Genomic DNA, 23,532 nt, shown 5'->3' with positions numbered 1-23,532 from the left:
AACGCCTTCTCTACCTTCCAGAGCAAAATGGATCGCCTTAAGGCTATTAGTTATTCTGGGGTTTTTTTTGTAATCAGGTGTTGTTATATTTGTAGTCGAAGGAGTGTATTGGAAAAACTGGGGAGTATTTATGGAGATGACTGTGGTCGAAGATTTAGTTTGCTATTTCTAATTAGGGCCAGAGTAATTTGAGCTGGGCACAAAGTGTGTCAAAAAACACTTTCCTATCCAGAGAGAAGTTCCTCAAGGCATATATTAAAAGTCCACAAATCTTTAAAAAAAAAAAAAAAAAAAAAAAAGAAGTCTTTTCTTTTAGAGATGTGCAAGTTATGTTTGGATGGTGTTGATTTGTGAAACACTTTAAAAATTCTTTCCCATGATGTCTTTTTCTTAGGGTATGTACATTAAATCAACATATGATGGTCTCCATGTAATTACTGGAACAACAGAAAATGTAAGTATTGTTAATACTGTGTGTTCAGGCCTGGAAGCCTTTTTGACCTTACCTGTGGTTTATGCTTTCCCTTTGCTATAGACTACATTTTGCTTGCAAAACTGTGCTAATTGGCTGTTGAGGACCAATAGCATGTTGGACAGCAGAAGTGCTTGTGCTTGTTTACCTCAGAATTGAAAGAGTTGTTTCCAGTTGAGGACCAGGAGAATCAGTTTTGATTTGTTCTTGCAAGACATCTAAAATGCTGCAGTTGATCAAGATAGGAAGTAACTGGCTTGGAGTTACCTTGCTCTGTGAATAAAAGATAAATGTCTTTATTATGTATAGGCTGATATGCTGGAGTTTGCTGCAGTATTAGACAAACAGCTTTTATATTTTTCCATCTATCAAGCTTTATTTTGCAATAAATAAATGCATGGAAATGGGGACATCCCTTCACATTGACAAATAACCATACATTTCTGCATGAACTTCTGAATAATGCCTATAGAAAGGAACACTTATTACCGGTGTACTAGTTCTCACTGAAGGTATTAAACAGCAAAAAAAAACCGCCAACATAATAGAGTACTTTTCAAATTACTTTGAAATACAACCTCCTTTCCTTGTACACCATATTTAGAGATCTGGCTACATGCTAGGAAGTGAGCAAACTGATCGTTTTATGGGGAAAGCATTCTAGCCATAATCTTCAATGAACATGGAACAAGAACTAAACAACGCTGAACTGTTCCATAATGATTTAGGCAATTCCTTTCAAAGATTTTGATGGCATTTTCTGAAAATGAAGCTGTCAGAAATGTTTGTTTTATTCTGCTACTGTGCTGTACTGTGGAAAGTGCAAACTGCCTACATGGTATTTACAGCTGCTACATCTCATCTGCAGTGAAGTTCTGTTAACATCTCAAATAAAATAGGAATATTGTTTTCATCCCTTCATAGGAGCTGCCATCTGATAGCCTTTCTTCTTTCTGTTTTCTTCTGCTGTGGGCAGGATATCCATGGGTTATATCCAATAGATAGTATCTATTGTAAAACTTGTGTGAATACCACCTGTCTCAGAATAAGGAAAACATAAGGAATTTCAACCTTGAAATAAAAAATCCAGGGAGCCAGACCTACAGCTACAGACATAATCAGTGAAATCAGTAAAACTAAACAAAACCAACAAAGCCATACTTGAGCTTAATCTAGAAAATATAAGAAAGAAAGAGGATGGGTTTTACAGTTGAATTTCTCTCAGATTAAAACAAGAACCATCTCTCTCCATGACTTACTAATATTGGATTTAGTTTCCCAGTGGCAAAGATAAAAATAAAATCTTTATGCATTCCCTCAAAACTCTTTATCTTTTGTGATTCATGAATATAATTTAAAGCCACATGAGGAAGCTTCAGTCATGATGACTTTTATGCTGTTGTTACTGACTCTTTTACTCTAACACCCTGGAGGTGCTCACAGCAGACTGAGAAACTGTGGTCTGCTATCTAGGGAAAAAGCTGTTGTATGCTAAAGGATTTGTGAAAATGAGCAACACTTTAGAGAAAGTAAGGTGTCTCCTGCTTTTAAGCACACAGCTGCTAGATGCTTACTTAAAGAACAAAAAAAAATTATGATTCGGATAGATGGGAGAATAAACGTCTAAGCAGCATGGCCAGAGCAAGGTCATGATGGTGCAGATATAATCTGACCTGTTGATGTTGACATTTTGACTATTTGTGATACAATTTAACTTGTAGGAAACAGTAAGAATTCAAATTCTCTTTCCTTTGAAGATAATTTTATGGCCTTTTTCTTTCCAGTTCTGATCCTCCAAGTGAGATATTGGCAGACTTTTTGTCTGACACTTTCCTGCAAAAATCACAGAGAAGCACTCGTCTTTTTAATAAAGACAGTAGCACAGCAGTGCTAGCCACATTGATGTAACAGAGTGTAACAGAGTAGTTTTTGAAACCATAGTTCTGCTTTTTCTGTTTGCTGTTTGAGAGGTGTTTTTGTCCAGCTACAAAGCCCATTAATTTGAATCTTGCTGTTCAGCATTAGGAGTCATCTCTCCCACCACATCAGCCCTGCAGTCCAAAGCAGCTTTGAAACTTGAATTGTAAGAGAGCAGGGTTCCTCACAGGTCACTGCCCCATAAGAGCTTCTCTCTGGCGGTCCTGTAGCATTAGAGCAAGCCGAGCTTTCTGGTTCATGTCTTCTCTCTTCTGTTTAGAAATAAAAAATCCAAAGGGTATATTGGTCCAGCAAAAGATTACAGCTTTCTTCTTAAGTAGCCCTTTTAGACCACATTGGAGAGGTTCTTTTAAATCACAAAGCAAATGTATTCCTCAAATAAGGTCATTTTGTAATTCGCTTTTCCAATAGAAAAGAGTACTTTCCAAAGTAATAGCATGCAGTGCATCTCCAGCAGGAGCGTAACTTTGAAGGAGATGCTTCCAGCATCCCCACTTACTGCACACTGTTTGAGTTTGCAGGGTGCCCCTTAGATCTCAGGGAAGAGAGGCCTTTCAGAAAAATAACACCAATATCTCCATTCTGGGCATGCAGCAAATGTACTTCAGGGGATCTAAACTGGTCTTTCAGACTCTGGGTATACAGGGGGAATAGGACAAAGACAACATTTAGCCTACAGGACAAAACTAAATCTATTCTGAAGAATAAATCCTAAGCAGATTCTGAATAGCTTGTATGTGTGATCCTCAGCAACAGGTACTTCCATCTGTTGTTCAACTCCCTGTTGAACTGAATTACAAGCTAAAGATACAGCTGTGAAAAAAAGAGCTTATCAATTCTCCTCTGTTTTCCTTAAATAGTGATTATAAAAGATACTATTCCTTTATGGCAAGGTCTCTGTATATTACTTGGGAGGAAAAAGAATAAGGAACAAGAGTTGTAACCTTTTCATAAGACCATAGCCTTGAGACTCCTTTATAAATTATTTTTACCTCACCTTGCAGTGTGTTCAAGGCGTAATTGCAATGAGGGTTTTCTTTAAATAGACTTTTCCAATTTGAAGATTCTCAGACCATATTTTACTGGCTTGTCACACTGCTACACAAAATACCTGTTTTGTCAAGATTTAAGCCACAAGTGCCGAAGTTAATACAAGAGAAAGTTTATATTGCAGAGTTCAAGGGTAATTATACAAGATTCACTTGCACTTACATTTTGAAAGTCTTAGGTGTAACTACATCTGGGCTAAAATAGCAGTATTACATAGGAGGATTATAAAGATTGTTAGAGGTATGAATGAGTAAGTATGAGTAGTGAAATGGCAGGCAAAAGACATCATTACAACATAATCACCAGTGTTAAAATTTTTCTCCAAGTCACTCAGCCAACACCCTTAATGCTGAGATAGTGCCAAAAAGTCAAGGCTGCTGTTCTTTATGCAAGTAAAATTATGCTTTCACCAGCCCAGCTTGGTTTAGGATGTTTGGAGCAATGTCTCCTGGGACTGAGTCATCAGTGACCCTTCTTTCAGCCTCATGTGTTTCTTTTGGATATCTTACATTTAAACACTGTCTTTGTCTTAGACCATGAATTACATGCAGTTGTACTAGAAAGTTGTGGTGAAGCTATGGGACATATTTTGAATTAGGATGTAGTACATAGGCTACTACAAAGAGTCTTAATTTCAGGCCTAGAGCATATTCTCTAGACAACCTGTTATTTCATCTGAAAATGAATTTAATTTCATTCATTTCTGTAAAATTCATGGGAGCTTTTCAGAAACCTACTTCTGAGCAACTTGGGTTGTTTTCTTTCAAATTGCCAGTCTCACCTTCTACCTTTAAGTTGATTAAGTGCCTTCGTAGACTGGCAGTCACAGTACTAAGAGAAAAATCAAAGCGTTGTCACTCTATGAAAAGCTTAAAGATCTTATTTTCCTCTGAACATAGGAGTATTTCCCTCAGAAAACAGTTGGTCTACTGTAAATATAGAAGACAGAAGAAGGGAAAGTTTTGTGGGAATGTTAGTTTATGGAGGAGGGTCGGAGTCTTTTGTTGTGGGTTTTTATGTTTGCATTGTGTTGTCATTGAGTGGGGTTTTTTGAGGCAAAAGCAAAGAATGAAACTACTTTGGTTTTTGAAAGTGTGATCTTTGTAGGATTTTTATGCTGCTTGCATTTCTTCCACCCTAATAATGATCCAGAACTAAGTTACCATGTAACTTACATGATCTTCCTAGCTGGTACCTAACCTAATCCTCTGTCCTTGTGTACTCTTTGAAGAACATTCATTTACTGAAGTTCTCTGCAACGTATTGAAACACTGTAAAATAAAAAGGCAATGTTGTGAAATTGGTTTATGAGGAATGGCATATTAGTCTTGCTAGGTTTGATATTCAGCCAAAGGTTGGCTTTCAAGGCTTTAAGAGATGTTAGGCAGATTAAAGCACTCTTTTGGCAGAATGAAGTTAAAAAGAAATCCTTAGGACTCAGTTATCCTTTAATAAAAAAATATTCATACCTTTCTTAATATTTGATTGTATTGTGTACAATAGTACAGATTATTTTTCTCCAATAACAATGAATTGATTTATTAAATATTTATTTAACTCTTTATTTCACAGTAAAATGTCATTATCAATCTAACCTGATTTACATAGCTTAGAAATCATACTGCTGAAAGAGAGATGATAACCAGTAAGAACTGTATTCTTGATCATCTCTTTTATTTTAAATTCAGTCACCTGCAGATCGGTGCAAGAAAATCCATGCTGGGGATGAAGTGATTCAAGTTAACCACCAAACTGTGGTATGTATAAATATGTTCTGTGTCAATTGGAGATAGAGGTGTCATGGCACATCAGCATGTGTAGAGAAGAAATATGTAGAAGAATGTGTTTTTATTATTAATTCTATTATTAAAATTTTCCTTTTCTCTTCTGAAACCACATAGTTCTTAAGTTCAGCCCTGATCCTCTGAGTATCACTGAAGCTACCAAGTTAGGCTAAATAGCTGTGGCTTGGAAGATATGTTAGGTGTTTCCTGCTTACCCATGCTCTATTAATAAATAGTTGGGTTTAGTGTAATATAAGGTTTGAAAAGAAGGGATGCAGGGAGCTGCAGACCTGCTGGAATGGGTAGAACATGGTTTTTGAGAACAAAAGCATGTAAAATTCCCATAGTGTATCTAGGGTGGTTAGCGTAATTTAAAACCAGATTTTTAAACTTGGAAAGTTAAGATGAAACAAATCTTTCACATATGATAGGCAAGAAAACTAATGCCATGCAAATTACTCTTGAACAAATGCATGTTAGTTCCTGCTGATTTATTTAAGATTGGTGAACTGTTAAAATAAAATGACCTTTTCTAAGGTAAGGCTTGGTAACGGAAAAGAGCAGAATGTCAGTGTAGAAAACAACTATTCTTTTTCCAAAGTATAAGTTTTCTTAAGAGTAGCGAAAGTCGATATATGATATAAATTACACGTGTCCTTGCAAATAATTTAACTGACAAAAAAGTATCCTAGATTGCCATTATTAATACAGCAGTCATTTGTTAAAAGCCTGTTTGCCATTCCCCATAGGGTTCCACTTCTAGCTTTAGGCTATTGTACATTACATCAGGTCCTCTGCGTGAATTAGTGTAATATTTCAGTATCCCCTCCAGCTAATTTTGATATAAAATATACTGTACATATGTGGAACTTAACTGATGAGAAGCTATCTTTTGAGATATGCACTGTAATCTAATAAATCTAAGTAGATCAGGGTGAATTTTAATAGTTTGGCCTTACAGATTCTTCATAATTATTGTATCCCATGATTACTTACATGTGTAGTTGATGATAATTTCTTGGTTTTTCAGCACTAAGAAAGCTTACAATATCAATTTAATAGGGAAAAACATTTTGGATCATTATTCTTTTGACTATCAAAATATGTACACATCTGAAGAAGCACATCAGCAAGCATTCCGTTTTTCTAACAAATTCTGATGGTGCTATAGAAGAAAGTTGTCCTGTCAACTTGAAAATTTCCAATCAACTAGGTATTTTTCCTAGAGGTTTTGGAATATCTACACTGCATTTGTGTGGTGGAAAAATCAGGTTCTTAATACTAACACTAATCATAAAAACATTTTGACAAGCTTAAAATGAGCTTTCTTACCTAGTTGGATGGAATTTTGAATGTAGGTTTTGGCCTTTGTGTCAGTGAAGACAGGTATTTTGAGATGTACTGAAGAAAGAGTTGCTTGTAATTCTAGGAGAAAGGACCATAGGGAGCTAAGACAATTTAATTTGGTGTGGAGGATACATATAGTAATAGACTAAATCACACGTTTACGTATGCTCTTGCTTTGTTGCATCAACAATATAATTAAAATAATTGGCATCATTGCTATTTTATGCAAGTAACTTCCTTGTATTTTCATGTTGCTTTTCCACAGTGAAAGTCAGCAAGCATTCTCTTAGAATTGTGATAGCACCTCCCATGTTACCTTTACAAAGGTGCACTTCATTCACTTTCCAATTTATAAAGCCCAAATGTTTGACCTTTTCTATGGATATTGCAGGGTTTTTAAAAATATTTTTGATGTAGACGTGGTTTTTTTAATCGACATATTTTTAAAATAGACAAAAGTCTAAGTCAGTCCTTTTATACTCTGGCCCCTGTCATAAGGAATTTACTGTCTAGTTCTAGTAATCTCTTTTTCTGGGGAGAAGAGGTATTATTCCTTACAGTGATTCTTACTTTGGAGATAAATAGTTCTGAAGATACTACATTTTGTCTTTCTCTTTATTGATTTTTTTCAGACTTCATACACAGTGTCTGATTTTCAACTTGCTCCCTGTAACTTATCAGAGATTGTCACTTGTATTGACTATAGAAACAACTATGATGAAATTTTTTAAAGATCTATAGCTGGAGGAAAGTATTGTTCACATGTTACTGTTATTTAGGTGATGTCTTGTAATTGGAGAATCAAAATCTAAAAAAAAAATCTAACTAAATTTAAATTTTAGAGTTAAAATTTTCGTACTGTGTTTTCTTCAGTTATTCCAGTGTATTCTATTTGCCAAAGTGAAGTTAATACCTGGCTTTCAGCACTTTATATTTCAAAGAATGACTCTATGGGGAGGAGAAGTTCCATTCCACACAAATATTTAAAAAATCCAAACTTGTTAGCTAACATGGTTTAAAAGAATTACTTTTTAATAAGTAAGAAATGACTGGGATTGTTTGGTTGGGAGTTTTTTTGGGGTTTTGTGGTTCAGGTTTTTTTTTCAGAAAGCTCAGTCTTTCAAACAAGCAGCATGACAAAGTAGGAGAATAGTTAAGTGACTTACAGTGATTTTTGTTATACATGTCCTAATACTGTGTGTCAAAAAATTTTAAATTCTCCATTGACATCCTCTGTTTGCTTGTAGTGATGCTTAATCTTCACAGTATGTCGTTTGGCAGTGAAATCAAAGGATTTCAAGTGATTACCCTGATCTTTTGCTATGTTGATAGAAAACATGCGTAACAGGATGTATTCCACTTGTTGCTGGCAGGATGTCTGGAATGTAAATATCTTCTGAATTTTTTAAATTAAAAGAAATACGATTAAGCCTAAAGTCAGTGAAAAGTTAGTGTTCAGAAAATTGTCCTTTAAATTATGGTTTATTGAGGTTAGATAGCTATATCAATCTTCTGCGTCAGTTTTGCCTTATAGAATACAGTTGTTTTTTAATAACTCTGTATCTAAGAGGCACGACTCCCCCACGGAAATTCAAAAGATTTAGGCACTGTCTTCTCTTAAAGTTCCCTGTAAATTCCATCCTTAATCTTCTCTAAAAGCCTGTCAGTTTAAAATATTTCCAATGTAAACAAAAACCCAAGTCATCCAGATGATTCAGAATTTGCACTGTACTGCAGTACTCATGTTTCTGCCTATATGTCAAGAGTGTGTTTTGCCTCAAGATAGTCCTCCTTTTAACCAACTGAAAGGGCAGGAAACAGTATTATTGCTTACATGAATTTTTACTGTTCATAGTACACTTTCTGGTTGTGTCAGTGATAAAGCAGTAGAGGAAGTACTCCAAGCAGAAAAGAGGAAGGTATAGACTAAGGATGGTGTAAGATTTTTTAATAACAGGCTACTCTGTGTAATCTCGTGTGCATAGTTTCATTTTGGAGGCATTTTTGGCAGATCACATTTGCTTCTAAAACAAGTGTGATATGATTGACAGGTTTAGTACAAGTATGCTATGACATCCGATAGACACGTGGATTCCCCAAATTTGTGTTTGTTTGCTAGAACTCATCAGAACTCATCATATAGATAATGGAAAAAAAAAATGTTTCATTTAGCAAAATAGGCGAATATGGTCAGTTATCAATCTGTTTCATGGAGAAGAAGGTATGTTCAATGTTTTTAAGACCTGTAAGTTACCACTGAAATTGAATTTTTTTGAATCATGTAGTGTGTATATAACACCTAGGTTTTATATGACGTCTCTTGATGTGGAAACTCCTGTGGGCTCTTGTGGGCCAAGCCGAGTCCACAGAATTGAGTTGCTGGAATTCTTTTTGTATTTACAGTACAAAAACTTTGAGGATATTTTGCTAAAATTCCTGTGAAACATGATGGATACATTTACAAGATCATACCTTGCTTTTCTGTAAAGGTAAACACTTAAGGAGGGTATGATACATTTCTAGATCCTTACACTAACGTAATCTTTGCTTAGAAAAGTAAGGAACAGGTTTTTAAGATTCACCACACAATTAGTGAGAAGAGTTCAACTTCCACAGAACCTCTCAGCATTTGTGGGGAGCTGGGAAATTCCAGCTGATAGGAAATGCTGAAGTTGGGGTGCATATGCATCTCTCGAGTATATGCATCCAAAATGGAGTTTGCAGTAGATATCTTCTTATTTTGGGAAAACCAAAACAAAATACCTAGAAGTAGAAAAATGATATTGCAAATATTTCTGTTTATTCAGTTTTTCTGCACTGTTCAGCAGGATCTCCTTCAGATCCAAGCTAGTTTTATTTGAATATAGATTTAATTGAAGGCCTTATTAACTTGGCTTTGAAGGAAATGATATTTCTAAAGAGACTCAGTAGGAAAGTGGGCTGGAAGAGTATAATGGGGAGGACAGCATTGTGAGTCCAAGATTTTCACATCAGATGCTTGTACAACAAAACTTTCACTAACAGCATCTTTCATTTAAAATAATGTGTTTATTCACTTATGATGCTTGGCTTGAGCAGCAGAGCAGTGCAGCAAGATCATAAACGTTCAAAAGAAATGTGCCTCGTGCTCAGCTTCCTTCTGTTGCTGTTACGCATGTGCTTTTATGGAAGAGGAGAGAGAGTAATAGCTCTAGAGTAATAGCAAGTCATAATTTTAATCCTTTCCAAATCCTTGAGTTTCCTCTGTTTATAATAGCTTGATAAATGTTAACATTAATATTTAATTTTAAAGGTAGGTAGGATTTACATCTGAAAGCTTTTTAGGGGTATTCAGAGATGTTAATGGAAGTAACCTAGTTCTCTGCAGGGCTCTGTCTTGAACCCTCTGTGGTTTTTCAGGATATGGGGACCATGCTTTGATTTTGACAAGTGTAGTCTGTCCTCCAAATGTCCTCTCAAAATTTCAGTTTAATTCTTTATTCTTTCTTTACAGTTTTCAAAAGTATTGTGTAATACTGATAAAGGAACTAAATTGTCATGATCCTCTCAAAAGGAAAAATCTTTTAGTGAATTTGCAATTGCCTTTAACATGGAATTTGTGTTGAGATGATATGGCGTTGCTTATGATCTGTTTTCTACATAGATGTGCAAATACACACAGAAATATGTTATTTTATATCCCATGTGTCAGGGAACTGTAATATTGCAGAAATGAAATGTGTGAGGGAAGGTGATCTTTTGTTTCCCCATGGTAACAAATACTGAATGCTCTTGTCCATGGAATCTGTTTTCCATTGATCCCTGGGGCTTGTTTGGAGTTGATGTGTGAAACACACACCACTTTGATGAGCACAGGCTCATTTTTATATAAGTAGTGTGCTGTGTCAGCGTGGGCATCCACTTGTACTTCTAACTGTGGCATTACACATCAGCTAACAAACAAGTCATTGTTGCATCTGTGTTAGAGCAGCATAAGCTTGGCCAGCCCATGCTGCTTCATGTTTCTGCCAAACTTTAAATAATTTCCCTTTGTTCATTCCTCATGAACTTTTCACGCTTAACTACACACCTATGTCACCAGCCAGTGGAATTAGTTCAGTTGCAGCAAAAGGCCGTGCTGTGCTGCCTTTCAACAGCTACCTGTCTCCTGGATGATAACAGAGCTTAACTATGCGAGTGCTTCTACCTGAATTTAAAGTCAACCTGCTTGGCTTAGCTGAAAGCTTAAACCTGGTTGACTATGCCCCAAAATAGAAAGGGAACACTGACAGCATCACTCATAAGTTATAAATGGTTGTGGAAACTGCTCCTTACTACTTCAGGCTTCGTGAGTGGCAGGCTTGTTCCTGTGACCTGGGCACTGACATCCCACTTTCAGTGTGCTCTTTGATCTGTGCTCCAGAGGACCTGACCTCGACTCTCTGCTGCAGTTATGGTACACTACAGTACTTGAAGAATACATGCTGGTGTTGTGGTTTAACCCCAGCTGGCAACTAAGCACCAGCTAGCTGCTTGCCCATTCTCCCCTACTCCCTGGTGTGATGGGAAAGAGAATTGGAAGGGTAAAAGTGAGAAAACTTTTGGGTTGAGATTAATAAGTAAAGCAAAAGCCGCTCACCAAGCAAATCAAACCAATGAATTCATTCAGCACATCCCATCAGCAGGCAGGTGTTCATCCATCAGGGCTCCATCATGAGTAATGGTTACTTGGGAAGAGAAACACTATCAGTCTGAACATCCCCCTTCTCCTTTTTCTTCCTCCAGTTTTATATGCTGAGCATGACACCGTATGATGTGGGATATCCATGGGTCACTTAGGTCAGCTGTCCCGGCTGTGTCCCCTCCAAGCTCCTTGCGCACCCCCAGTCTGCTTGCTGGTGGGGTGGTGTGAGGAACAGAAAAGGCCTTGGCTTTGTGTAAGCACTACTTTGCAATAACGAGAACATCCCTGAGTTACCAATGCTGTTTCCAGCACAAATCCAAAACACAGCCCTATACCAGCTACTGTGAGGAAAATTAACTGTATCCCAGCTCAAACCAGCACAGCTGGGCATGTTAAGCCTCATTTGTGGAATTATTATGCTATTGATGGAGCTGTGTAACAGTCAAGCACTGAGAGGTTCAGATTACTATAGTAGTTCTTTCAGTAAGTAATAGAAGAAACTGGTGCAACAGGAGATGCCCATCCTCCCAAATAACTGTGATGCGGGTTCAGTGGCCATACGCTGTATTTCTAGAAGTACTCCCTGCCAACTGATATTGGTCTTGGTCACCTGTTGCCATTTGCTATGTCCCATAAGTCACTCAAAAGCATAGAATTATTTTTTTTTTCTGTCCTGGCTGTGCTCCAGAATGAACAACTCTATTATCGAGCCCTGGTGTTTTAGTCATGTGATGAGATGAACATATGCAACACAGAAGACTATCAAGTTCTTTCATTATTTTTCTTTTGGGGGAAAAAGTTCTTTTGTAATTAATGACATAGACTGGTCTGTACAGCACTGACTACAGTTTGGGAACACACACCTAGGCTGACTTTGAAGGCACCAATATCACTTTTAGAAGCAGTGTAATTGTGGTAAGAGTTCCACTGCAGTACCAGTGGACTTTTTCTGTGGATGTCATTGGTGGGCCTTCATAGTTTCAGCGCTGGTTATCGCTAAGTTACTGAGTCTGTAGCCAAATCAAGTATTTTTATGAAAGCTGTACTTATGACCATACTCTTGAGGGTGTATCTGCTAAAAACTGCTGTAGCATTCTGTGGAGTATTCTTGTGATCTAATTGTTAAGTTTATCTTTCTGCACAGAACATACTGGGAGATCGTGGATTTTCATTTATTTATTTCGTACAGTTGTTTTATGTTTTGCCTTTTTTTCCCTATATGGTAATGTTTCCATGGGGGGGGGGGGGGAAGTCTTTAAGAGGTGCTGTAAATGGGATTAATATTTCCAACGGAAATATTGAAAGACAATATGCTGCCAAAAACTTTTTGCATATGTTTCTGATAAAAATTATTTTCATGCTCTTATAGTAGTGGCTGTTGACTACTATTTGTATTTGCAGGCAGTTTAAGTTACAGTCTTAACAGTGTGTTTTTGATAGTGAATTTTGCAGTTAAAATTATTCTTTCAAAATTTCTTAGTCTCTCATATGTGAGATACATGATTTGAGCATATGTTTGATGCCCAGATAGAAGATAGTAAGTAGAACCGAATTCTTCTATTGTTAACAATGTTGATGCCTATAGAGCAGAATACAGATTATATTAGTCTTTTTGTCTAATAGGAACAGGTTAAAAGGCTTACTGTTATTTGAAGTTCAGGTACATGTATTTAGAAAGGAAGGCAGGTATCATTCGCTGCTAATAATCTTCCTTTTAACTGAGATTGCTGAAAATTGAAGTACACTATAGAGAAGGAGATAAAGGTAAGGAGAGATGTCTTCAAAGTTGTGCAAATTAATTGGTGATTCTACAGTTGTGCACAGCCTGGATCACATACAAATTAGAATTCAATAGTTTTGAATACCTCTGTGCTTTGTGCAGGTAGCAGCTGTGTAAGTTAAACAGCTGATCTTCAGGTTCCAGCCTGGTACTGTGTTACGTATTTCATTATCTTATTCTGATGACGTTAGGAGTTAATTGTAAGGAAGTGTAAGACAGTAATAGTTGTTGTAAAAGTAGATCAAAACAGTAAGAAAAGCAAGTTAGTGCTGTGTCACAATGGAAGAAAAACTGAAGCAGGGAAATTCTATGCCTGATTTGAGTACATGTAGTCTGAATATGTAAATTTTTATAAAAAAAACCCCAAACTCAGTAGTGGCTTAGAACACCTTAGTGGCTTGAATGTTGTATATAGTCTATGGCTGATTATTTTAACAGCCGTAAAATAGAACAAAAAAGAAAAGAACTCTTACGGCTAAATAAATTACTGCTTTATTATGACGATTTCTTTCAACTCCCTATCTATGTCTTTCTTTTAGCTAAGTGATGCCACGTAATTCAGCTCAATTAAAGGCTTTTTGGTTTGGGTTTGTTTCCCTCCACTCTCCCCACTCCTCCCCCGTTTGCTTGGTCATTAGTGATTTTTAAATATTTTTTTACAATTTCTTTGTAAAGACATGTTAATTTATTTTCACTATATGAATTCAGTCTCAGGAAACATCTGCTTGAAGGGTAGCAGCACTGTTTAGCTGTAGGGCTACTGGGGATCTCAGCTAGTTTATTTATACATTGAAATGCAGGGATAAAAACTTGAAATTATTGAGTCTCTGGAGTTGTTCTAAATTATTAAGTTGTGATAATGTAAATTTAATCTGAAGCAAAATTATTTATATATATGTGTATGTTTGTATCTATTTTAATTCCAGGACAACCATTTTGGAAATTTAAATGTGAGGATATGCAATACACACACACATGCCTCAAATTTCCATTGTGAGATGAAGCACACAGCAGCACAAATGTGTTACTCTAAGGCAAAAGTGGTTGTGGTGGATTAATACTGCAGGGTCACTCCTGAGGAACATGTTCCTTATGCTGTGCGAAACATGGAGAAGTTGGCTATTCACGTCCGCTGAGGAAGGATGAGGCCACCTGTATCCATACTGCAGCTCAATCTGTGAGAAACTGGAGTGTGATCCAATCTGTCTAAATCCTGCCTGAGCCTTCAGCTTGTACCACCAACTCTTAGTGCCTCCTTAGACATTTTATCAGCAGTTAAGTTTCTTTAGCACTTGCCTGTGGCCACCCAGAGATGCTGAAATATCTCTTCTCGGGCAGTGGAGGTCTGTCCCTCACCAGGAACCCTGCTGAAATGAATGTAGGTGCCTAGGCTCTCCATATATTTATTCCATGGAAGGTCCTGAAAACGAGGCCAAGTGAGGTGGCAGGACCTGTATTCATAATAGTTTAACGTCTGTGCCCTTGCCGAAGAAGGGGTAGGGCCTGATCATCACAACATGGCTTTCAGACCCTGTTCCCTGCATTATGTGTATAGTTTGTATTGCATTTATATTACACAAAAAAGCAGTGACTGGGAATTGAGATCAGAACCCTCATTTCCCTGCTTCCAGTGCAGGGACATGATAGTTTCTTACCTGTTGTATGACTGGGCTTCATACTCATGTATTCCTGTCAGCACAGTGCTTTGCCTTCAGGCAAGGCCTTTAACCTGAAATTGTGCACATCTTGGTGCTTGAGACACCGCTCCAGGATTAGAAAGACTGAGTTTAGTCCCTCTGAGGCTAAATAATACTGAGATCCACATTCTGCAAGTGAATGGAAGGCTGGATAAAACTCCTCTGGTACCTGTCTCCTCAAGTTGTCTGCACTCTTGGTTGAAGAGAGAGATGCCTTACAGTCATCATGCTGGAGGCAGTGAGTCACCGCAGGGAAGAGCAAGTACCCAAGTACTGGCTTCAAATTTCAGAGGTACCTCAAAACTGAGCAAACTGAAATCAACCCTGGTTTTAGAGCCATACGTGGAAATAGGGAAATGAGACCCTTTTTCCTCAAAAATTGTACCTAGTCACTGACCTTACATCTGTAAAATAGCATATAATCAAACCCGTAAAGTTGGAGTCTTTGCTGTTCCCAACAAATACATTTATTTGTTCTAGGCTGTTGCTAGCAATGACTCAAAAGCAAAACAGTGAGGTAGCTCTGAAGTGAAGGTTGATTGTATCAGTGAAAGATGAAAGGTAAGCATTGTTATTAAACAATGTCCAAGTTTCAATGCAGAACTTATTCTGTGTCCCTCGATAATTCAAGTTTTGGTTCCCCATGAATGAAACAGATGCTTGTCTCCATTAGCGAGGTCTTCTGTAGTCATGTTAATAACATTTGTCAGGTTTGTTGAATTATGGTGGAACTTAGCTGTACCAATACCTAAAAGGAGAAAGGTAATAAAATCAGTCAGAAGCTATGCTTTGGATCAGGTATGTTTTTTGTTGGAGAAATGTGATTAGAGCAGCTTAATGAGAGGCAGTAACTTTTGTATTCAGCTTTCAGTTTTAGTCCTAACTTAGTTTATTCTTGGGAAAGTCTCATAATTGTGAGCTTTAGTTTACATAGCCAAAAATAAATATGAAAAATACTTATTTAATACTTTGATGGTAGTAAACAAAAGTTTTAGTGAAACATCAGGATTTTCTCAAGTAAAAGATGTGATTTTCTTCAATGTACTTTACATACACACTGTGTTGCTGTGACTTTGAACGATACAGTGCAGTGTGATCAATGACATTCTGTGGATGCACAGAACTAACTTTAACACTGGCTTAAAATTGCATTTACGTAGATAATGTAGCCAAGATACTCTTCATTAGAATTGCAGCATATGCAATCATAATATTATTAACCTCTCCTCTTTGGGAGAAAACTGTTGTGTAAGCATGGACTTTCAGCTGGATAAATCCCTGAAAGGCATCTGCTACTCTCCTGACACTGCTTCGACCTCATACAGATACAGCTTTCATCTCTGTGGTAGGTCTGTGTTGTAAACATCCTTCTGTGGTTTCCTCACCCAATAATCTTTTCTGGAGGTGGAAGACCTATGGCCTTCAATTCTTTTTTAGCCTTTTTAGGCATCTACAGCTGGGGGAAGGGAAGGAGATGCTTGCTACTAACATATTGTTTCATAGGGCTGCCAGCTGACCATCCTCATTTCTGGCTGATGTTCATGGAAATCAAGCTGTTAAGTTAACAGCATGACACGAGATAGTTTCTTGTCAGATTCTGACTTGCTTAAAGACGTGCTAGGTTTGATAGACAGTGATTTGAAGTGCGGTGTTGTGGGTTTTTTTCTTACACACTAATTTTTATTCATAAAATAAACACACTTTCCTCCTAGAAATATTTTTTTTTAGCTGAAAAATTAGTAAAAGCTTGAAGCTTGAAATGGTTGATAAGTTAAAGAGCTCTGGCTGCATGCCACTTACAACAGGCAATATTGAAAGAATAATAATTTTTATTATCTCCGCATTCCAGTAACTTTTTAAAATTAAATGCTAAAGTGGACTTTGCATATTTGCCTAACTAGAAAATAGCACATGGCTTTGCAGGTTATATTTAGCAGGAAGATACTACTTTTCCCTCAAAAGTGTAAAGATATTTGTACTTTTCCCTTTTACAAATCTGCACATCAGGAAAGAATTACTGTAACTGGGGAAAAAAAACTGGTTTTCATGAAAACAGAAAGGTCCCATTAACTTTCGTGGGACTCTGGTGGCCCTTCGAACAGGAATATGCCTGTAAAAATATGGATTCTGTTCTATTTATCGTTTGACTATAATTCCATCCTCTAAATGATGTAGTTTAAGTGTGTGTTAGATTTGTACACTGCTTTTAAATGATGCAGCTGTTCCATGGTTTCTTTAGGATACATGTGCTAGATTTTTCACACTGTAGGTTATTTAGTACTGGATCTTGTAGCATGCTAAAAATACTCGGTTTAGGTCCATCCAATTGTATTTGAGCTGCTTGCATGTTAATATTTTACAGAGCTCCTCTCTGGCTCATAACATACAGCAGTACTCACAGAAGTCATGAATGAACAAAGGAATTTGGGAATAGTCTCCTGGGTGTGTCTGTGTGAAAAAAAAAGATTCAATGAATGGTCATACTTACTTTCAGAAAAAGGGAAGATGACTACCAATTTTCCAAGCTTGTCATAAAGGGGGAAATAAATTAATCTGGAGAAAAAAGGTCATTACATTAAGAGAAACTTTTGAATAGTTTAAAATGTTAAAGTTCTTAGCAGTTTAGAATAGGAATTCAAAATAAAAGTTCCATTCAGGCTGTTGTAACATTATCATTCAGATGTGCTTGCTGCAAGCCAAAGAGACACTGTGGTCTTTTAAAATATGTCTCCTCTTGCTCGGGGGTATCTTTCAGCAGGTGGTGGCTGGCAGAGCAGACCTCTAACAGCATCCCCTGCTAAAGCTTTCTGCTGTTTGGAGTAATGGGTGCTGGGATATTCCAGGTGGTGGAAAAGCCAGTGGGAGGTGAGGGGCACAGGCAGGGTAGATGAGGAGGATGTGTCAGAGCTGGTTGCAGCTACACAGCACTCCCACATGCCAGTCTGGCCCTGCTGAAGCAACCTAGCTGGCTCTGAGTGGAGCATTCTGGTGAGGCTTCCCAGCCTAGCTGCAACCTCTGGGCATGTAGTGGTGGGATGAGATGAGAAATCTGAAGGTGGCCTGAAGCTGATGTTGCAGGCACCCTGCCTGCAGACTCCCTTCTCCTGGCACAGGGTGTTGCTCTCCTCCTTGGGAGGGTGACATCCCTTCTTGCACCATCCCCCAGAAGTGCTGTTCATCTGGCCTTGGGGTAGCAATGCTTAGGTGACATGGATGTTGGCTACCCTGTCTACCCCTTATTTACCCTGGCAGTAGAGTCTGCCAGCAAAGGTGCTATAATCTCCTTGGCAGAAACAGCTCAACACAACTTCTCATCACCCCCGTGGTGCTAGCTAACTCTCCTCTCCCTCTTTCTCTAGCTCCCCTATCTTTGCATGCATGCTCACCATCCGTTGATGCTCATGAAGCCCGTAGTCCTCCTCCTCTTTCCTCACCAAAAAACCCACTGTGGCCTGTCTGCTTCCAGCTCCACCTTTCCACAAGGTGCCCTGCATTCCCTCAGGTGCCCAGTTCTGCACTGGCTCCCAGTATTACCCAGGGACCTGCTGCGTTGTGCCTGTTCATGGTGCCCGACCCGTGGGCTGCCCTTCACTGCCCTCGGCTCTCCCTGTACTTGGCCATGAGCTGAACTGGCAGCCAGGAGTGATTCAGGCACTGCTCAGCAAAACCCAGTGCTGAGTTTAGGCTGCCACTAGAGACCTCTCCTGACTACCACTTGTTGATGGCACTTGGTTTAACAATGTAAATTTATTTTGAAACAAGCAACACTAACTTCCTTGTTGCTTAAAAATGGGTACTTGGTCAGCATAGTGCATTGTTTTAAAAATTAATGTCTCAGGTTGTTTAAATGTAAGGAAAGTTGTCAGCTAATACTTTTACTTATCTATTAAATTTTCAAACCAGTAATGAAACTTTCTTATTACTGTCTGGTTTTGCAGTACATGGGCAGGATAAAAGATATGATAGGGACTTTGAAATCTCTGCCGAAAAGCTCGATGATTAGAAGTTGAGAATTAATAACTGTGGTGGTAATGAGAAAGGGGAAGATACTGAGGAGAGATTAGAAAGAATACATTCAAATCACACTTAAAAGAAACTGTAGATGATATATCACTCAAATGGATGTCTGGAAAACAGTTTTCAGTTCCAGGTACACTCACTGCCTTTTCCTCTTTTCAACCTGACCTCCCCAAATAAAAGTGCTTCTGTTTAGTTTGTGTCAATATGAATTTTGATGGGATCTAAACTATGTGGGAACTGAAAAGCATGACTTCTATGTGGACATCAATTTCCTTCAATTTGTTGTAGACAGGCTTTTATGTGACTTCTTCCTCTTCAGACAATTTAGTGGTTTCTCTTAAAAACATGAGAAGTAACCAAGGATTGTCTGAACCAGCTGGAAAGCTCCTGTCAGGGAACTAAGGAAAAACAGAGGATGAACTTCCTTTGAAATTTATAGTAAACTCAGAATTTTCCTGTGAAAAATAAAGTTAAATTGTTTATATTCATGAGCTTCTAAATTAAATACATAAGATTTAGTACTTTGAAGTGATTTTTTTCTTTAGTCCCCTCTCATAAAGACACTAGATAATCTCCCTTTATTGCAATGTAAGGCGTAGTTGAAATACATGATAGTTTATCTCTGCAAATTATGAAAATGCCTTTAAAATAATTTTAAAACTGCTAGCATAAAACCTTTTCCAGTTTTATTTACATTCCTCTGGCTATTTCTCTAAGAAAGATGGCTTTAAAGTACAGGCCTTGTATGCAGTGTCCTACCAACTTAAATGGCAAGAATTTTACACCCTAACTCTGTAATTGGGGCCACATCATGTTCTTGTCAAGGCTTCCTGTGCTGCTTTATTCAGCAGAAAGATTCCTCTCCAGAGCTCTGTCTCCAGTTGTTGTATTAGGGAATTAAAGTGTGCAGTAGCTTATGTATAGAAACAGCTTACATGAACAGTAGCCCTTGAATTTTTTCTTTTGAGCAGCAAATGAAACCTTGCATATGCCTATGGTGACATTATGGAACTATAGGGAATACATTGTTTCTAAGCAGTGGTGGGTAGTCTCTCCGAGTAGGAAAACAGTATTGTAAAGAGCAAAGTATTTTTTTATAAAATTGTAATATTAAGACACAAAGCTTGGACTTACAGAGACTTGGGTTAGATGCTGTTGAAACAAAATAGAGACTTCACTGGGATGTGGGAATTGAGCTGAAGTTGATTACATTTGTGTTTCATTTTATTCAAAGTATGACAGCCATATGCCTAGCACATTGGACTGAAAATAAGAATTACAGCATGCTTGAAGTCTTCTGTGGAAGCTGGAAAATATTTCATAAAGATGCATGTTGTCAAAACCCTGTTTCTTTGTATACGATAACATTACTGTAGGGGTACATCCTGGATATAATCAACTTTACTGTGGTGAAAATGGGACAGATGGGTTCACAGTAGCTGAGGAAGAGTGGTGAGGTTTAAGCCATGTCTGTAATTCAAAGTTGTTGGTAAGTATTAGTGTTGGTGATAATAAGCAAACAAAGGGAATTTTGGTGTGATAGGGAGTAAGGTAAAAGATAAGTAGCAAGAACTTATTTAAACATAGGAAGCAAATACATATTTGTGTCATATTGCAGTATACCAATGATAAGGAACATCTGCATTCTCTTTGTTCACATTGCCTGAACAAAGGCAAAAAAAAAAAAAAGATTTTTTTCAAATATATTGACATGATACAAACTAACCTTTTTACAATAATGTTAACTTATCACTTTTTTAGGTGTTTTCTCCGTAAGAATTTCACTTCTCAATTGGTTAAGTTTCTTTTGAACATTGTTCTTGTACAAGTTGTGAAAGCAGGAAAATATTTTAACTGTGATCCTTTAAATATCAAGAAAGCGTACTTGTTTGTTTAGGGGGAGAGAGAAAAAAAAAGGGCAGAAAAGCTGTCAAGTTTGCAGAAATAATCACTTTCTAAGTCTGCAAGCCAAGATTTTAAAGGGGTGTATGATTCTGTGTATTGCCATTCTAAGTGCCAAATTTCAGAGTGCAGAGATTTAATATCTTGAAGCATTTCAAGATAGATACCTAATATTAGGTATTACTTAGACTGAAAACGATTGTCATGAGTTGTACTGTTTTCATATTTGAAGTAGTTTTTTCAAAAATGCAAACTAAATGTTTTAGAAAGTTCTGTCCTGCAATTATGGATAAAGACTTCTTGCATTCCATGTTAGTCAAGTTCTTAATTTTAGAATATTTCAAAATGCTGTAGGAAAATTTTTACTTAGCGCTAATACTCAAGTAGTGGCTAGACTACATTTCTGTCATTAGTTTACTGTATTTGTTTCTGAAATTATCATGAAAGAAGTACTATTAAAAAAAAATAAATAAAAAGGCATTGTGATTCTGGTTTTATTTTCATAGCAGTATGAAGAGTAGAAGATTTTCCTGAACTGGTTTGTGCTTGCATAAGCTGCTAGGAGTAGAAGTAATATGACTATATGTGATTAGTGGACTTTAAATAGTAACCATGGAGTACAAAATGCTCAGTTTTGAATTGAACTGTCAATGCAGAAGCCATGGCTTTTTAACTTTCTAAAGTCTATGTACCAGAGCTCATTTTGAAAATGGTTTGAGATTTAATTGTGCATTTACAGTGGAGTAACAGTAGTTTATGAATTCTAAAACCTGATACGATGCATATGCATCTTAATGCATTAGAATAATTATTTTAGTTGACATGATTATTATGCAGTAACTTATTTTTGACATTTCTAGAGTTAATCTCCTTTAATATATATATACACTCCTATTATGTTATTTTACTAATCTTATTTAAAAAGGGAACATTACATATTGAATACTGTACCTCAATTTTATTGTAATGATTTTACTGGTTACCAGGTGGGGTGGCAGTTGAAAAATTTGGTGAATGCACTACGAGAGGATCCGAGTGGTGTTATCTTAACTTTGAAAAAGCGACCTCAGAGCATGCTTACCTCAGCACCAGCTTTACTGAAAAATATGAGATGGAAGCCCCTTGCTCTGCAGGTAATGAAGCTTAATCATAAGTCATACACCATCATTTTAACTATAGATTATCTCAGTGATGCTTTATTGTGCTTCATCTCAGCAGCATATGGATTTACTCTTGCATACTTTTTGAAAAATTGTTTCTCTGCAGTTTGTTCTTATAGGCTCAATTGAAATTAAACCTGTGAATAGAACTCTTCAAATTTAGGAAGTAATCATCCCAGTGTTTTTCAATGCAGAAATGTAGCCCCAGTTAATTTTTCTAGCCAATGGAAAGCAAGCATACTTCAGAAAATAATAAATTTTAGTTTGACTTCTTGTTAAGCTCTCAGGCAGTATAACCTTAAAGAAAGAGGGGATGAAAAGATCTTGAGTTCTCAGTTTGATCAATGATGGAGTTATGGGAGAATTTATAAGGTGATTTTACTCATTAAACCACTTGACCATCAAAATTTCCTTGTGTAATTAAAGTCGTATTTAAGTCAAAGCTGTCCCTGGGATTGAACTCTTGCATCTAAAAAGGTGTAGCATAGGATGTCCAGCTAGGCCTTTAATTTTAGTAAGCCTGCAATGTGCTGGAAACCATGGAATGGTTTCATTAAAGCTTTCATGTTTCACTGTAGGATAAAATGTCACTGTGATGGATTACTCTAGGAAATAAAAGTTATATGTCCAGACTAATGGAAGATTATAACCAACAGACAGAACTGACAATAATCCCTTTTTTCATTCAGTTCAGATAAAATATTGTTTAGAAATGTCTTTTTTTTAGTGTAAGGATTGCATTCTTTGGGACATTTTTATTATCACAATAAAAATCTAATTTGAAATTAAGTATATTTGAGAGAGAAAAGACTTCTGCAAGGATTAGGCAAAAGGAAAATGAGATATGGAAATGGCACTGCCAGCAGCTGTGGTCTTTGCCATTTAAAATATTCAGAGATTCATAAAAAGAACTAATTCATTGAAGAACTTATTTCAAATAAGTATATATATATAAAAATTATTTTATAATGGTTAAATGCATCATTGTCTTTGAAACTGAGTAATTTTTGAATGATTGAGATGTCTTGGTCTTTCAGATATAAAGAACTGACTAGGCATGATAAAAACTTCCAACCAAAAATATCTTACTGGTGTTTGAAAATAAAATTGCAAATCTGTATGCATGGTATAACTGTATGAATGACCATACTAGAAGACTTCACTTTAGCATAGCTTCAGTAAGAATATCAATACAAACAAAAAATGCACATCACTGCTTTAAATTAGGTCAATTTCTTTCAGCCTAAATCCTCTTTGGTGAGTTTGGTACTTCTTTGAGTGAATTGGGTTATTCTCCTAAATAGTTCCTTTTTGCTTCACTTAATCATTTGCTGCTATAATAATTACGTTGAAGACTCCACCACAGAAGTTTCTGACCTTGGTCATTGATGCAGGCAACTGCAAATAAGCAATTAATTCAAGACAGGATATTTGAAAAGGGTGGGAAGAAATTGGACAGAAACTAACTTCCACCATTTAAACTAAGTCCGATAAGAAAGTCAGGATTCCTGTGGTCCTTTTACAGCAAATACAGTCATGAGCTTAGGTTGTGGGCCTGCTCAAAAACTCCACACTTGCTTGCAGAAGCAAAATTCCAGTCATCTTTTAGTGTATTGTATTTATCTTTGATTTACATCTCAGCATCGTTAGTTCAATATAGATACTAGGGTGTTATTCAACTGATCTAACTTCAGTTATCTGCTATGTACATATTTACAT

General features: G+C 36.9%; 1 protein-coding gene across 10 annotated transcripts in view; it reads left to right on the top strand.

The window, feature by feature from the left end:
* The window catches only part of CNKSR2 (connector enhancer of kinase suppressor of Ras 2), a 220,460-nt gene that overhangs the window by 98,775 nt on the left and 98,153 nt on the right, over positions 1 to 23,532 (top strand). For 5 of the 10 annotated variants that reach the window (XM_030476537.1, XM_030476539.1, XM_030476532.1 and 2 more), the window contains exons 7-9: positions 395 to 454; positions 5,149 to 5,217; positions 21,640 to 21,786. The exons of 1 other annotated variant lie outside the window; for it this stretch is intronic. In XM_030476537.1, coding sequence (XP_030332397.1) covers positions 395 to 454; positions 5,149 to 5,217; positions 21,640 to 21,786 — 276 coding nt within the window. The remainder of the gene's footprint in view (positions 1 to 394; positions 455 to 5,148; positions 5,218 to 21,639; positions 21,787 to 23,532) is intronic. 4 more of the 10 variants (XM_030476541.1, XM_030476540.1, XM_030476535.1 and 1 more) reach the window with 1 other exon arrangement.

Source organism: Strigops habroptila, chromosome 2 (assembly GCF_004027225.2).
Source record: "Strigops habroptila isolate Jane chromosome 2, bStrHab1.2.pri, whole genome shotgun sequence".
In the NCBI taxonomy this organism is placed as follows: domain Eukaryota; kingdom Metazoa; phylum Chordata; class Aves; order Psittaciformes; family Psittacidae; genus Strigops; species Strigops habroptila.
The sequence above is the reverse complement of the archived record's forward strand: the minus strand, read 5'-3'. Positions and strand labels throughout refer to the sequence as shown.